The following is a 17,409-nucleotide window of genomic DNA, read 5'->3' as shown; positions in this document are numbered from 1 at the left end:
CTTGAGGACGCCGACTACAATCCCACCATGCCCTGCCGCATACGTAGTGGAGCGTACCACCACGCCACCTCTAGCGGGTAGATAATGGGGCGGGAAGCAGAAAACTCATATTCGGTAAATTCTGTTGACTGTGTCAGTCGTATCCTACATACTTTCTTATGTCTTTCTGTGTGTTCTTCGATGTGGATTGAAACCTTCCACCTACCTTCCTGTAGCGTTCTCGGAATGGATTCTCCCGTAACCAAGGCAACGCGGCATAATGAATCCCCGCGACGCGCGGAGCGTGCGGCGACGCTGCGCAGCGAGGTCCAGCGCGGAAAACGCTCGCGCTGCGTGGCGCGTGGCCCTGGTCGCTCCTGCAGCTGGGTCGACCCGGGTTGGAGCTGGGATGACCTGAGCTCGCTTGTCCGATTGAGTGCCCTACTCAAAGGTGACTTGGCCCTCCCGGCCTCCTAGGTGTTGTCCTTTGGATACCTACCTACTGTGAGCCCCCCCTTTCCCTAATGGGACATCGTTTTCCTCACCACCTCAGACAGAAGTTTTATGCCCCTCCTTCACCCCCCTCCCCACAACGGCACATTGTCCCTACCTTTCGAAGGGAGCTTGCCATGTTCTACTGTGTTTATACCTGATTATGCCTTGTCTCCCAGAGCGTAAGCTGCCTAAGGGGCAGGATCTATGCCTTTTCTCAGTTTTTCCTAGCTTTTACCAGCGAGCCCTGCTCAGAGGAAGGGTTTGCAAAGTGTTAGATAAATGAGTGAATGGTTTTGCAAATGTTGCTCAAGAAAAGTTAAGTAGTGGAAAAAGTCAAGGAAGAACTTTCCTTTCCTCCTCCTTTTTCTTTCCTCCACCTCCCCCCCCCCCCCCTTTCTTCTCTCTACAGCTCGCTTTGTTTTGCACTGGAACAGTGTGGTAAGGAAGAACCAAACTCACCATGGTTCCTGCTTTCCTGAAGCCAATAGTTTGATGGGGAAAGCAGCTGTTAATTCAAGTAAAATAACCCGTTAGATAACCAGGACGAGGGCTTGGTAAGAGAAGTACATGCCGCTATGATAGAGGGAATTAAAGAAATGAGGAATGAGCTAAAAGATGAGAAGGATTAGTATTAATTGGGAAACGAAAGGGGGTCAGCACAGTGAAGTACCTGCCTAAAGTGAAACAGCATGTGCTACAGTCCTGTGGCTGGAGAGAACTCAACTTGAGAACTGAAAGAAGACAGTTGGAGCCCAGGGGCCAGGGAGGGGATTCTCGTGGTGACAGATGAGGGTGATAGTGGCTTTGTGAGCCACTTAAAGGATTTGAGCCCCTGTAGCAGCACAGAAAGCCTTTGAGGTTGGACAGTGGAGCTGGAGCTTTGAAATGTGATGTAAGTCGAATTAGTACACTCCAACTGACTGATGTCTAGTTTTAAATCATACCTGATCAGAAGAAGAGGTAGGATGGGGAGGGGGTGGGGGAAAGATGAGCCACAGTTTCAAGTAGTAAATTTAGACCTGTTTAGTATCACTGAAACAGTTTGCCCTAAATTCAGGCAAAAGTTTCTTACCTTTAATTATAAGCTGGGAAGCATAAGCCAGTGTTTGTTTTATTCACTCATGTACCTCCAGTGCCTGGATCTAGTTGGTGCTTAAAAAATATTACAATGAAATGGAAGCGTTCTTTTAGAACATGTGTAATTAAAATAAGCAATATCCAAATAAACAGATGCATATTTAGTGTGATATTTCAAAAGAAAACTCATAGTTGCAGTCTACCCTTTAACCCTTTTAACCAATACTCTGATTCATTGTCTCTCCTCTCATCCCCTTTATGAACTAATTTCACCAGGTGGCACATTTCTTACATACATTTAAACGTGCAAAAACTCAAGAACTATAGGGTAATACCTGCGTGTGTTGCACATTCTGAAAAAGTAAGTCATTTTCAGTAGGAGGGTCAGTGCAGTATGTTTGAACTGTTTTATCTAAACTGAAAATGTCAGTCAACCTTGAACTTCTCACAAGAAGAATATTGTTTATACAGTATTTATTCCATACTGTGCGGTAATCATTTTATTATTTTGACAGTTGTTTGGCAATGCAACAGATACACATTTCTTTGTAATTTATGGTTACTTTCCCTGGAGGGTCAAGGGGAAGGTTCATGGTGGGAATTTTGAATCCTCATTATTCCCCCTCAGCCCCACAAAGTAGATTCTTTCCTCACATATTTTGGGACTGTTGTTTTAGGATGTAACTCTGCATGTTAACTTTCAGACTGAAAGTAACTTGGACTGGAATTTAGTAATTACCTGTTCCCTAAATTTTCCTCCCATATTTTTCAGCATAGAGCAGGATTTTGCTATACAAGAAGTAGCTGTAAGGAAACCACTGAAGTTTCCAATACAGAGAACACCACCCCAAGCAGCAGCCATGCCTGCGGAAGGAGGGAAAACTGACATGGAGAGAATTGGCCTCTTCAGTGAGATGGAATATATTACTGTGGGTGACAGATATGTATCACAGTTTAATCGTAAGTATATTTGGTTTTCTTTGTAGCCCAAGAGTGGGTATTTCCTATGTGAAATTTTAGATTTCATATTTCAGCTAAATGATATTTTTAATGGCCTGCATTTTAAAGCCTTAGGTTTAAAGTTGAGTAAACTTGTGAAATTTCAATAGAATTAAGAGAGAACTTAATTTCATAATAGCAAGAAGCTAATTTTATTGGGCTACCCTACCTTTGTATATTCTCCTTGTAGGTAATTTTATTTCTTTCCAAGGTGCATGGCAATTTTCTCCTGGAATATTGTGTTTTTAGCTGTTTTTTTTTCCTCCTTAGATGGGAAACTATACTATGCAAACAGCATTTATGTTTGCATCTGAAAAGGCCATCCATGATCACTTTCTTGAAAAATGAAATGCTAAATGAATAGCTGAGGGGTTTTTAGGAGGGTAATAAACAAAACAATGAGAAAGAATACACTGATATGAAACATCTCCAAGATACATTAGTAAATAAAAGTTCAAGGTACGGAATGTTGCATGTAGTATGCTAAACATTGAAATTGGAAAAGGGTATATATGAAAATATTCACTGGAAAATGCCTGAACATTGTCTGGAAAACAAAATTATTATCATGGTCACCTGTGGGAGAGGAACTGAGTGGCCAAGCGTAGAAGGAGGATTTATCATGGAAATATTCACACTACTAAATTTGGAACTGTGTGAATATATTACCATTTCAAAACCTTAAGATAAAAAAAAATCAATGGTACAAATGCACAGTTTAAGAGCCAGTTGAATTCAGGATTCTTTGCACTTCAAAAAATTCTTTCATGTTATAGAAGGACTTTACAAATTGAGCTCTCCTAGAAGCAAATTACAAAAGAAGTTCTAAATATTCATAAAACTAGCCTTTTAAAAATTATTGGGCTACTAGTATTTCATTGTGTAAATATACCACAATTTATTTATCTATTTTTCTGTTGTTGGTGTCTACTGAGCATTGTGGGTTAAGTTTTATTTGGGGCAAAATGAGGACTATAGCTCGGGAGACAGCATTCTAGAAAGCTCTGAGAAACTATTCCCAAGAGAAACTATTCCCCGCCAAGAGGCGGGGGAAAGCTCAATATTACACATGATTTCAGTGAGGGGGACACATGCAGTCAAGCACATGCTTAGGCAGAGGCTTGCTGCTAGTCACGAGGAGCAGATGTCGCTGTTTGTGATTTTGGTACTTTTCTAGATATGAGGAGATGCGAGAATTGGGGTCATAAAATTTTCTGAAAATATCTAACTATCTGAAGGCCTGTTCATCCAGTTTTCCCAGAGCACAGAGCGCCTCATTCCTGACCTCTGTCCTGAACTCCTTTCAGGGTGTGTTGGAGGTCAGCAGCTGCAGCGGCTTGTGATTTAATCTGAACAGAGTTAGATGGCAAGTGCCAGCGTGATCCAGTCCTTGTAGAGGCAGGTGGCAAGTGCCAATTTTAGTCAGCAGTGGACATTTGAGTTGTTTTTTGTTTTTAATTGTTATGCGTGAAGCTGATATGAACATTCTTATTTGTCTTTTTTTTTAATTGTTTCTGCTTTTTAGTGGATGTAGGCGCTCATGTGTTGAGTATTTACCCAGGAGGGGAATTGCTTCAGTTTGAGTGTCAAATTCCTTTTTCCTTCAACCTACACACACACACACACACATGCACGCACGCGCACACACACACACACACACTCTCCCTCTCTCTCTCTCACTTACGTACTGACACGAATAGCGTTTCCTACTATATTCTCACACAGTGTTTTCTGGTATATAGATGGGAAAGGACTGGATTAGATGACTAGTAAAACAGGAGTTCAGTCTAATCGTTAAAATGTTATAATGGAAACCTCTTAGTTCTTACTGTCAGCGTTGCCCCTGACACAGACCTTTCAGCAAACGTTTTGAAGCTGTGTTCAAGAGCTCAAAACTCACTGCCCAAATCCCATTTTAAAACTTTTTCTAAATTATTTTTTCTTGTCCTTTAATTACTAGTGAACTCAAAATTATGATATTCCTAATTTATTTTTAAAGGACCCTTTAATGAGGCTGCAAGCAAAAATAGACAGCTACTACCTGGGGGATCCAAAGAAATGTCAAGTCTCCAGGCAGGTTATTTTGATCCCCATTTTGTAAGGGTTTTTGAAGGCGAAGGCTACGTAAACCTGAATCAAGTGCGGAGACGGCATATGATGGTAGAAGCCAAAAAAAATCTAGGCAAAGCCTTTCTCCCTACTAACGGAGAGAAAAAGCCGTAAGTATTTGTTGAAAAGTCTTACATATATCTCCTGCATCTCTCTGTCCTCTGGGTTAAATTAAGTGTTTTTTTTCTGTAGGACTTACGTATGTATGACTCATTTTTTGTAAAGTATGATTCTTAGGTTAAGTTTGCCTTAAAGATGGTTATATTGGATGATTTAGGTTGACAGGTAATTTTGATTAAGTAGATTCTCATTATCACGTTGAATTTTTGGTTATTTATGTCACTGTTTTATTTCAGTTCATTAAAAAAGCCAACTAAATAATGAAAATAAGTTTATTTGAAAACCTTGCAATAAGTTTTCAAGGTTTCAACTTTGGATTAGTTTTCCCTAACCCAAGGGAAAAAAATTGCCTTGGGTCATCATATCTGTGCCCTTGACTGTTTTTTCTGGTTTTTAAAACTGTAAAAAAGTATAAATAAAAAGTGTGAAATTAGAAGAAACCTTTTTCGAATAAGGAAGATAATTTATCAAAGATACATTATTAAAAATCACGTGCGAAGATACATGTACGGGGTTTAACAACATTTTAGTTGTGAAAATTGTCAATGTGAGGTTCTTTTTTTCCTTACCTATAAATGCTTAAACAAAATCATATAGTCTGTGATATCATATAGCAGCGCTTCAGAATATCACGTTAATTCACACTCAGTAACGTTGACTCTCAATTTAGAGTTTATGACAGACGAGGATTGGTGAAGGTGAATTTTGTGTTTGTCGTACTGATGAGATTAGTAAAGCTGCAGTCTTCAAAGTCAAATTATGTAGTTTTTATTAAGTGTGGAGAATGTCTTCTTTTCTGTTACGGTAGTTTATCTTTTTCCACATTTTCACATTTTAGATAGGTTTGAATTGTTTATTTTTATTATTGTTACTTTTTTTTGGCCTCCTTCATTTCCTTCTTAGATATAAATTCAAACATGCATTTTTTGGGTCACTACTTCATTTCTTTTTCATGTAATATATGTATTTTATCCTTCAAATAACTTTTTCCTAATTTTCAGCCTCCTCTACCCCAATTGACGAGTTTTGACCTCTTGCAACAATTGGGAATTGCTGGCTTGATATAGTTTTTATAATGTGCTTATATTCATTTGTCAGCCAAGAAATAATAACAGTTATACAATTAGGCTAGTTTTTCTTTCTTTTTAAAGATCACAGATACGTGAAAAACATCTGTGATATACTGGGATATAGTGTCTCCAAAAAGAGAGGTTGGTGGAATAAATAAGAAGTCCTCATACTGGTCCTTACTCAAAATAGATTATAGAACCATGGACATTTAATACATTCTAAATGTACTAATATGTAATGCTTGCATTAAATCAAATTCTAGTTAGATTATGCCTGTGCATAATTTCCTTTTCTCTGTGATATCATTGCTTTATTTACTAATTTTTAAGAGAATTTTATAATGTATGTGTAAAGAGCAGTGAATGAGAATGAATATCTTTTCCTAACAGAACCTTTATTTGTAGGCCAGAGATAATAAGTAATCAATGTTGATGTCTGTCTAGTTCTTGAAATTGTTAATTCAGATTTATAAGCAATGTCAAACTTTGACAGTAACAAAGGTTTTGGTTGTCTCATAGACCGTCCCATTATCTTGCCTGTCCGCCTTCTCTCTCTCCATTGGTAACATAAAATTTGCTATTTTAACTTGCCCTTTTTGTTATTAAACTGTATTTAGATGTGGATTAGGAAGTTACTATGGAACAATTGGCGGACCAGTCCCATTTTTCAGTGCGCAGTCAAAACCCAGAGAAAAATATAAGCCACCTGGAAAGAATTTATACACAAACCCAGGAAAGAAAGGAACTGGATATGGGTAAGATTTTTTTTAACACTTTCGTATCATTCGTTTTGATTAAAAAAATGAATTTCTGAACCCTGAAGTCATTGTTATTTCCCTTCCTTAGCTATGCGAATGTTACCATAGGTAAGCAGTTTTCACACTCTGCTGATTTCTATGATGCACCAAAACTAAATTACAAGGTAAAAGACTCTATTTTAATTTTTTTCAACATTTCTCTTAATTAGTTGACTTAGAGAATTCACCTGTGATCTAATGAGGGTTTGTTTTGTCCTCTTTGTATTACTTGGGTAGTGGCAGGTTGATGTTTATGAATTATGATAATTTTACCTTCTTGATGTTAGATTTCCACATCTTGCTATAGCTCCTTTCAGTTCTTCCCAGGATGAGCTTTAATCGCTGCTGTGGTTTCCCACGTCTGTCCTACATGTCTGTAGACTAGCTGTGAGGCTTCTGTTAACTCGGCCTGATCAGCTGTGTTCTATTTGGAGAAGAGTCATATCCTAGTCTTTGCCTACTATTTTGTGCCCAAAAAGTAGTAGTGGTGGTACTTTTGGCCCAATCGAGCCATTATGGCGAGTGAGTGGACTTGGGAGAAGGGAGGAAGTGGAGAGGAGAAAATGAGTACCTACAGGAGAGAGAGCCAAAGGATGGGAGAAAATGATTCACTTTATGAAATGGCAGAAATAAAACCTTAGACGTACTGGTCTATGCCTCTTACACTCACTTTCTACACTATTTGACTTAAAATAAAGCATATTCACCCATGTGGAGAATGTCTACATGTGAATGAGCAGAGGAACCTGTAGAAATTTTGGAATATCAACATAATTTAACAAAATCAATATAACTTTAAAGAAAGCTGGTAGTAATGAAAAGTCAAGTGCATCTGGATGTTAAGAAATAGAAATTGAACAGCAACTATGTTAGTTTTTACATTTTTGTTTGTTTAGGCATTCAGTCTTCAATAATTTTATCCGTGATGATTTTAAGTGGCAGTGGGGCTGTGAGACAGAAGGATAGTAGCCATTTTTGCATATGAGAGTGTCCAAATCCAGGAAGAGGTTTCTATTAAACTGGGCAGAAACCTTGGTCATTTGAAAATAAGCATCTCTTATTTCTATGTATGGATTATTCACTTTATATAAAATTCTATGTAAATTACTTTTCATCTGTAGGAATAATAATACATAATATGTAAATACACACAAGGCAGTTTTATCAATGACTCAATAATTAGTCTTTCATCCAAAGTTTATGGGTATAAGATACTTTTCTCTCTTTATAGTAAAGCTCCTTCATTCTTACTTTTAGAACTTATTTGTAAGTCAGAAATTTTATGTCCCTGGCTTTCCTAAAATAATATTATAATATAAAAACGTTATAATGTAAAAAGTTCAGTATTCCTTGTTCTTAGAAGTAAAAGCTGACTTTTTTTTAAGGCCTACCATATGCCAGGTATTTTATAATACTTATTTAATCTTTATAACAGCATTAAAGGGTGGAGGGGGGGTGGATATTATCATCATCATTTACATTTGAAGAAAATGTGACACTGAAAGGGTAAGTAACTTTCCCAGAGTCACTAAGAAAAAGCAGGAAGGCATTAGGATTTGAACTAGAGACCAATTTGTTTTTACTGCATTATGTCACCCAGATAGTGAATACAGATTTGTTCAAGTGATAGAGTTTTATACTTCAAATCAATGTGTATCCAAAATGGACAGTCATAGCTGTGCTTGTTCATAAGTAAGCATATTTTTTGTATCATAAAAATAGAACCTAACAAAGGAATATATAAAAAAAGTGAACCAGTAGTATATATTAAAAATCTACGTGCTTATATTAAAATTTAAAAGTATATTCAGCTCTACCTTACTTCCAATTTGAGTAATTTTTGCTATATAATTTTAAACTCTTTAATTGACAGAAAGAGAATGAAGAACACCATGGTTTACTTAAAGGGACAGCTTTCAAATTAAATCTTTACCCAAGGGAATATTTTGATACCAATCCTTACTCTTTTGAAAACCCTTTACCACCAATTAAAAAAGCAGAGAAGAAAGAATTACCTACAAAACCTTTCAAGCCCTCTTCTCCTGGTAAAAAGGTAAGTTAAAAATTTTAGAATGAAAATATATTAAGTATTTTGAAGAAATGTTGCCTCTTATTGTCGTATTATTACCTATGTAAATGATAAACTTTTGTTTATGTTCTTGCCCCAAATTTTGAAACTTGTTTTTATGAAATTATGAAAAGTCACAAAGCATGGGTGGCGTAAGGAATAATGAGTCTCTTATAATGAAATAATTATTAATCATTTCAAAAGTATTTTAATTGATAATGAATTTTCTGCATGCCTTTCTAGATCTTTGGCATATTTTTTCTCAAAACCATTAAAAAGCCAGACCATCTTTAGGTTTTGAAATGGTGATTAAAATGAACTGTCTCCCTTCTGCTGAGGTTTACAACAAGTGTGAATAAAAATGAAAATGCTTCTTACAGTTTATAAACTGTAGTTTATACTTTGGTTTGTCTTCTGTGAGCTGCCTATTCATTTTCCTTGCGGATGCTCAATTAGGATATTTGTCTTTTTCATGTTGGTTTGTAAGATCTTTTCATATTTTAAGGATATTGTTTTGTCATTTGTGTTGAAAATATTTCTTCCAGTCTGTTGAATCTTTGATTTTGGCTATAGTATTTTGTGCTATTCAGAAATTTAATAATTTGATATGGTCAAATTTATCAGTCTTTTGTGCTGAGTTTGTCATTCTCAGAATGACTTTCCTTACCGACAGTGTTAGAAGGGTACACATTCCTGACTTTTTTTTTTTACTAGTCCTAAACTTTTGCATTTAAAGTTTCATCTGAAATATATTTTGATGTAAGGAGCAAGGTAAGCATACAGCTTTTATCTTTTTCAAAATTCAGTTTTAAAAGCAGAAGGAAGCTTTGCGGGGAGGCCATGTTCTGTATTTAGGTTGTGGTTGTGGTTTCTAGAGTGTTATACACCTGTCAAAAATCAGAATTGTACGACTTTAAATGGGTGCAGTTTATTATACTTAAAATAAATGCAAATAAAACTGATTTTTTAAAAAAGTTCCTGATCTCACTGATAGAGCAATTCTGAACACCACTGCTTTGATTGCTTTGTTTTCTTAGGGGTGGGGGAGGTAATTAGGTTTACTTATTTATTTTTTTAATGGAAATACTGGGGATTGAACCCAGGACCTCATGTATGCTAAGAACATGCTCTACCACTGAACTATACCCTCTGCTTTGAAATGCCGTCTTTATCAAATCAAAATGATCATTTTTTGTTTTTTTCCTGAGTTTTCATTCTATTTGATCTATTTCTACCAGTACCAAACTACTTTGAGTTATTATTGCATGTTAATATTGGGTGGTCTCGTCTTTTCTTGCTCTTTAAAAAAGTTTTATATGTCTGTTCTCCAATAATGCTCTTTAGAATCGGAATTATTTTGTAAAGTTCTGGGAAAAAAAGAGACCTTTGGTATTTTACTCTAAAATTAAGTCTTTAGAATTTTGCTCATATTAGCATGTTTATATTTTGAATCTTCTGATCTAGAAATAAACTACTTATAAAAACCTTTATTTCTCTTGCAGATTTTAATATTCTACTTTAGATAGGTTTATATATCATATTTATTCCTACTTATTTTAAGGTCCTGGTCAATGATTTTTTTCCCCTGTCATCTTTCCCCTTACATTATTTGTCCTTATAAAAACATCTGATTTTTTAAAATAACTGGCCACTTCATTGAAGTTTCTTATGTTCTAATGGGTATTCTGTTTATTGTGTTGATTCTCTTTGGATTTTTAGATATAAAGATAAAGGTTATATTATCTGCAAATAATTTTGCTCCCTCCTTTCCAATAATTTTATCTCTATGTCATGCTCATGTGCAGTACTTGGACATGATATAGGGATCATGGAACCACGTCTAGTGTTCATTATTATAGATGCCAAAAGTAAGAATAAATCAGGAATGTATGTAGAATTATATTGGATATTTTGGTGTAATCTCCTTAGATCACCATTTTTTCTCCATTGACTTGTTATAAGGTAAGTTACTTAATAGATTTCTTGGACTGATTCCCACTTGGCTGTGTTGTATTAATCTTTAAGAGATTTGTTTGTATTTTATTTGTTAATACTTTATTATGTATTTTTGCAGCAATAATTTTAAGTGTAGCTGGTCTGTACTTTTTATATGCCTTGTTCTATTTTGATGTAAATAGATGCTAGCATCTTGAAATAATCATGGAGATCGCCTTCTTTTTTTATGTTCTGTAAGAGTTGAATAGCATCAGAAATATTTGTTCTTGAAAGCTTGAAAGAATTCTCATAGGAAGTATTCTGGGCTTAATTTCTTATATGGTGCTCATCTGTTTTCTATAAGCATTCTATCTCTTTTTGAGTCAACTTTGATTATATTTTCTTTGAAAACCATTTCATTCAGATTTTCAAATTAACAGAAGTTTAAAAAATATTATTTTGTAGTTTTTGATATTCCATATACATGGGTTTCTACCACTTATTTTTAAATCTTAATTATGATATGGATTTAATTATAATGTAGATTTATCTTAATTATAATATAGATTTATCTATTTATAATTATAATTATAGATTTGTCTATTTATTTTTATCACATCATCTGGTAAATTGGTTTATTTGACATATATATTTTTCTATTTTCAATTCATCCATTTTGCTTTTACATTATTTAATTAATTTACTCTATTTTCTTAAGTTTTCTTATTATTTGTTGTTCTTAATAATCCATGTGTCTCAATCTGGAAAATTTGAAAAACTACAAGCATGTCTTTCAAATGAAATTTTCATGTATATCTGGCTTAGACATTGTAAGAGAAAAGATTTCTAATTAAACAGGTTATTGTGATTGTATATAGTTTTCTTGGAGATCACATATAATATAATGATAGTAAATATGTTAGTAAAATATTGTTAATATAGTAAAATAATGTTGGTAAATCAGTTTAAAAAGTTAAAGCGTATGTTTGTTTTGTGTATAGGTCAAAAATATTTTGATTGAACTCTCGAATAGATTGCAAGAAAAGCATAAGGTACAATGCAGTTGTCCCTCAGTATCCATGGGGAATTGGTGGCAGGACCGCCCCTTCCCCCCTGTCCTTAGGATACCAAAATTCTAGGATGCTGAAATCCTGTATATAAAATGGCATAGTATTTGCATGTAACCTATGCAGTCCTCCCGTATACTTTAAATCATCTCTAGATTACTTATAATATCTAATACAATGTAAATGTTATGTAAATAGTTCCCTGTGCATGGCAAGTTCAACTTTTGCTTTTTAGAACTTTCTGAAATTCTGTTTTTTCAAGTATTTTCAATTTGAGGTTGCTTGAATCTGAGGATGCAGAACTTGTGGGTGCAGAGAGTTGACTGTGGATCACATTTTCCTCTCACTTTTCTATTTCTATGTGCTATTCCTTTATTTTAATTAAAAGAAAGTTTTTTCGTATCTTCCCCATCATTTACTGACATTTGGTGAACTCATGCTGTGCCAGGCTCCCTGCTGGACAAACTCTACCCTTGGCCTCTTCTCTCATCCTCTGGTTCTGAGCCCTAACTCCTTCTCTGTCAAAATACATGTGACCTCGGTAATGGGCTCATGTCCCAAGTAGATGATAGTTTGATCTGATAAAGTCTCACTAAAATAGTAACCCTTGGTGCTGGTTTAGAATATTACCTTCTTATAAACATTTGCATTTTAATTGAGAACTTTAGGAATTACAGTGTCTTAACCTCGTAAAATTGGTGATAGGAAGGTAGTATTTGATGGTGTTTGAATTAAACGGTAAAGACAATCTTTAAATGTAAAGCCAACTCCGTGGACAATGCACAGATATGTAGGAACTTCTTCCAAATCTAATTTTGTTGGAAGGACTTTTACAAAACCACATTAAACTGTCTCATTTTTATTTGTAGGCTGGTGGAATGAAGGCAGGAACATTTGATCCTTACCCTTCACATTCTGCTGACCCTTACGAGGTTAAATTGACAAGCCAGATTTCCAGCAAAGGTCCTAAGATTTTCCATCCACCAGGTGGACCAAAAAGCAGACCAGTTGAAAGCATAATGACTTTGAATGTCAAAAGGTAGTAATACGTTACATTTAGCCCATAAACCAAGACAAATTATTTTCAACTTTGAGGCTTTTTCAAAATAATATCTTCTATTTATACATACTTTTAAAAAATGACAAATTTGGGTGACTTTAGAAATCTCAGCTTCTTCCTCATACCTGCCCTCCATTGTAGAAGTTCTTTCTCATCTTCTGAGATTCCCAATTGAAAAAGTTTATTTTATCCATACCAAGCTACTCTGTCCATAATTTTTAAAGCAAACCTATAGAACCTTATTTTGAGTTGAGACTATTTAGATATATATAGTTCAATTCGCAGTACATGTTAACATTATTTCTCAAAAGAATCTTTTGACCCTTGTTTAATTATTATTTCTATGTGGGCTTCAGGCTCTCAGTAATTGTGAGGAGTCCTAATCACACTCATTTTGTTCTTAACTTTGAAATGATATATGAGAACAGGAGATACTCTGATTAATTAAAAATGCTGTTGTCATCACTTTATAATACTTTGAGGAAAAGTATACATATGTTATTAGTGTATCATACAAGTTTAATTTTACCTAATTTTGAACACTCTCAAAACTGAAAAGAAGTTCTTAGAAGTTCAGAATATAAAGTAGAAAAGGACAATCCATCATTCTTTTGGTGTGTGTTTGCAAGATCATAAATAACGAGAAATTTATTTGACTACCTTTACACCTATTCAGTGAGAATGTTTTAATGCTAAGTAAACTTACTTTCCGTATTTCTAACTTAAGTGTAATCATGCAATAGATTAGGTAAAGGACATCAAATTCACATTCTTCCTTCTTATAAAAACGGTAGTACATCCTTATCACTTGTGGACAGTGATTATAATATCAACATTATTATTACATCACAAAAGTAAGATTGCTCTTCATTATTTATGTAAATTAACTGTTGTCTACAGGAATAATATTCTTTGTGGGCTAGTTGGTAGAGGATTGGACTGGGATGTGGAGCTTTTTTCCATGTCCTTTGAACTTTATCCTTCGGCAAGTCACATATCAGTACTCTGCCCAACTTTTTCCATACAATAGAACTGAGAGTAAAATTAGAATTTTCCTCACCACATTTACCCTCAAATAGAATTTCTGGAGGGGTGGGGACAGGGTGGCTTCAGGTTTTCTGTGTGTTATTTTCTATCCAGAGAACAGATTTGGGAAAGTTCTGTGACGCCTTAGCATATATGCTTAGAGCAGAGCAAAGGAAAAAGTAACAGATTGTTCTTTTGGAAAATCAGAAGTTTATCTTTTATTTGAATTTATTGAAATCTGTTTTTTTTTCCATTATCACAAAAATTATCCTAGATCAAGTTTTAGCTTTTTTATCCTAATTTTAAAACTAATAAACCTCTTGGCAGTAGTATTTAAAATTGTTCTCATAAACCAGCTTTTCCTTCTTAAATTACATTTTGAAAGTATATCTGACAGATAAAGTGAAGCTTTTATTTGGTGAGAAAATTTGGTTTTGGATTGTTAATTTTTTTATTACAAAAACATTTTGAAATATATAGATATATTGCCAGCACCTACAAAATTAAATGTGCATTTATTTTCCAATTTTAGGGCACTAAATACGAAGAACTACAAGACTGCTTCAATACAGTCCTATTAGCATCTGGAAGACAAATAGCCTTATAGGTTCTGACTACCAAAAATTTATTATCAAGTACTAATTATTTGAAAAATATAAAATTTTGTGGAAGAGATAGCTTAAGTATTTAAAAAACATTTAAGCCTGCAGCTCTACTACTCTTCCTGCTTTTAGTACTATTATGTAATAAATAATGTTTGTTGATAATTTAACATATGCTTGCTGATCTGTGTTTAGGTCTGTGTTTCTGAGGAGATGTTTAGGAATGTTATAAAATCTTGAAGTGTAGTCTTATCATTTGAAAGATTTTACTCCTCTCTTACTGCTAAAAAGTTGCAGGGCTGAGGGTAGGGGTGGAAGTTGGGGCTGGAGGCTTAAAAGTGCAGAGTGAATTCTTAATTCGCTGTTCCTCCAGATATTTGCAAGTTGAGTTGATAGTTATCCAGGTGTCATAGCCCATTAAATCATTCTTAACATCAAAGAGAAATATTGATAGTCATATTTCATCGATTCATATATACACACATTATATGTGAGGCAAGTATCTCAGCTTATGTGGTACCATGCCTTCTATTTATGGCCTATGTAAAGCATCAGATCAGCCAATGGCAGCCTCAGGATGAGCAGAGGAAAGGGAGAGTGGGGGATGCATTTTTAGTTCAGTATCTTATTAAAAATAGCACAGTTTCAAGATGAAGTTGGTCTTTGGTGTCCTCTCATACTCTTCTGTCCAGAGCTGCCTGACCTGCAGCATCCTAAGACTTACCCTTTCCTAACCAAGTTATCTCTTCAGTCACCCTACTGCTTAAAAAAAATCTGTTCTTAAAAGATATTATTTAAATACATGGATTCCCATTGTCCTTAAGATAAAGGCAAAATCTATATCAGGGTTAAAAAGCTCTTTGAGACTTGGCTCATTGCTCTTCCTTCATTTCTTATTACTCTCCCTTGCGCTTTTCAGTCTATCTATGGTGGATTTATTTCACTTCTTATAATGACAGACATGCTGTCCCTTGCCTGGGAGGGATTTATCCATTTTCTATAGCTTGGAACCTTTCCTACCATCCATCATCTTCTTACCTTACTAACTCCAACTTGTAGACTTTCAGATCTCTTCTAAAACATTCTTCCTTAAGTAAGGCCTTCCTGATCTTTGAGAGGAAGCTAGGTGCCCCTGTTATGTATTCAAATAGCACCTTCTTAGTTCACATTTAGCCTTTTATCCTCTGTGAGTCTATAAGTACCATAAGACCATGTCTATTTTTGTTTATGGTTATTAGCACCTAGCAAAGTTAATATATTTAAAGGAAAATATGAACACAATGAGGAGAAGAATGAAAGTTATAAATAAGAACCCAATGAAAAATCAATCTAGAGATGAAAAATAAAATATTGGAATGAAAAACTTTAGTAATTGGAAATAATAGCAAATTAGATATTGCAGAAGAAAAAAACTAGTGAACTTGAAGATACAGTAATAGAATGTATCCAAAGTGAAAGAGAAAAGACTGAAAAGAAAATGAAAATAACGCCAGTGAGCTCTAGGACAATATCAAATGGTCTAGCATATGTGTAATCAAGTCTCAAAGGAGCAGAGAGAAAAAGATTTAAAGAAATAATGGCTGAAATTTTCCAAATGTGATGAAATTTATAAATCCAAATCCAAGATGCCCAAAGAACCACAAGCAGGATAAACACAAAGAAAATGCACATGAAGACACATCATAATAAAATTACAGAAAACTAGTGGTCAAGAAAAACACTCTCAATGTCTGCCAGAGGTAAAAAGATACACTATGTACAGATATATCTTGGAAATAATGTGGGTTCAGTTCCAGACCACTGCAGTAAAGTGAATATTGCAATAAAGTGAGTCACGTGAATTTTTTGTTTTCCCAGTATATATAAAAGTTATGTTTATGCTATACTGTAGTCTGTTAAGTGTGCAATAGCATTATGTATAAAAAAAAGTACATACTTCAATTGAAAATGCTTATTGCTAAAAAATGCCAACCATCATCTGAAACTTCAGTGGTTGTAATCTTTTTGCTGGTGGAGGGTCTTGTGTCGATGTTGATGGGTGCTGACTGATCAATCTGGATGGTGGTTGCTGAAGGTTGGAGTGGCTGTAGCAATTTCTTAAAATAAGACAACAGTGTTTGTGGTGCCCCAAAGCAATTACAATAATAGTATCAAGGTCACATATCACGGATCATCATAACAAATATAATGATGTAAAAGTTTGACATATTGTGAGAATTACCAAAAATGTGACACAGAGACCAGAAGTGAGCAAATGCTGTTGGAAAAATGGCACTGATAGACTTGCTTGACACAGGGTTGCCTCATACTTTCAATTTATAAAAAAATGCAGTATCTGCAAATTGCAATAAAGAAATCACACTAAAACAAGGTATGCCTATATGAGAACTCTTATCAGAAAGCATGCGAGTCTGAAAACAATGAATGACGTCTTCAGGGTGTTGAAAGAAACTGGCAACTCAGAATTCCATATTCATGGAAACATATTTTTCAAAAGAATTAAGGCGAAATAAAGACTTTCTGAGAAAAAGGAAAGCTGAGACCTGCATTTACAAGAAACGTTAAGCGAAGTTTTCAAGCAAATAAAAATGATACCAGTTGGAAACTTGGATCTACTCAAAGGATGCTGGGAATGATAAATGTGTAGGTAAATATAAAATACTTTTTTTTCTCATGGTTGACTTTCTTTAAAGAGTTGGAGATAATTTACATTTTATAGTAAAAATATCAAAAATGTGGGGTTTATAACATACATAAAAATAAAGTAAAAACAATAGTACGAAGAATGAGAAGAGGGAGATTGAAACATGTTATTGTAAGATTCTTTCATTGTATATGAATTGGTATAGTATCACTTGAAGATCTGTGGTAAGCTAAAGATGTATATTATAATTCTAGAGCAAACTTTAAAAAGTAACAAAGAGGGATGGCTGATAAGCCAAAGTGGACAGAAAAATGGAATCCTAAATACCTAATTAATCTAAAAGACAGCAGGAGAAAAAATA

General features: G+C 34.6%; 1 protein-coding gene across 2 annotated transcripts; it reads left to right on the top strand.

The window, feature by feature from the left end:
- The first annotated feature begins 54 nt into the window (after positions 1-54).
- Positions 55-14,574, top strand: CFAP96 (cilia and flagella associated protein 96). 2 transcript variants are annotated; one of them, XM_072950448.1, is made up of 8 exons: positions 55-114; positions 2,324-2,511; positions 4,550-4,769; positions 6,467-6,604; positions 6,696-6,771; positions 8,520-8,699; positions 12,586-12,755; positions 14,335-14,574. In XM_072950448.1, the coding sequence occupies exons 2-8, from the start codon at positions 2,412-2,414 to the stop codon at positions 14,381-14,383; spliced, it is 933 nt and encodes a 310-aa protein (XP_072806549.1). In that variant the 5' UTR covers positions 55-114; positions 2,324-2,411; the 3' UTR covers positions 14,384-14,574. The 2 variants fall into 2 exon arrangements, with proteins under 2 accessions (XP_072806549.1, XP_031547279.1); XM_031691419.1 differs by lacking the exon at positions 55-114 and adding an exon at positions 272-430.
- The last annotated feature ends 2,835 nt before the right edge of the window (positions 14,575-17,409 follow it).

Source organism: Vicugna pacos, chromosome 26 (assembly GCF_048564905.1).
Source record: "Vicugna pacos chromosome 26, VicPac4, whole genome shotgun sequence".
In the NCBI taxonomy this organism is placed as follows: domain Eukaryota; kingdom Metazoa; phylum Chordata; class Mammalia; order Artiodactyla; family Camelidae; genus Vicugna; species Vicugna pacos.
The sequence above is the reverse complement of the archived record's forward strand: the minus strand, read 5'-3'. Positions and strand labels throughout refer to the sequence as shown.

What these genes read in the sequence shown, in the direction of transcription:
- CFAP96 (XM_072950448.1), top strand. Translation starts at nt 2,412, where the DNA reads ATGCCTGCGGAAGGAGGGAAAACTGACATGGAGAGAATTGGCCTCTTC. An exon ending in AAGAAAGGAACTGGATATGG is followed by an intron (nt 6,605 to 6,695) that starts GTAAGATTTTTT and finishes TCCCTTCCTTAG; the next exon opens with CTATGCGAATGTTACCATAG. An exon ending in CACCAAAACTAAATTACAAG is followed by an intron (nt 6,772 to 8,519) that starts GTAAAAGACTCT and finishes TTTAATTGACAG; the next exon opens with AAAGAGAATGAAGAACACCA.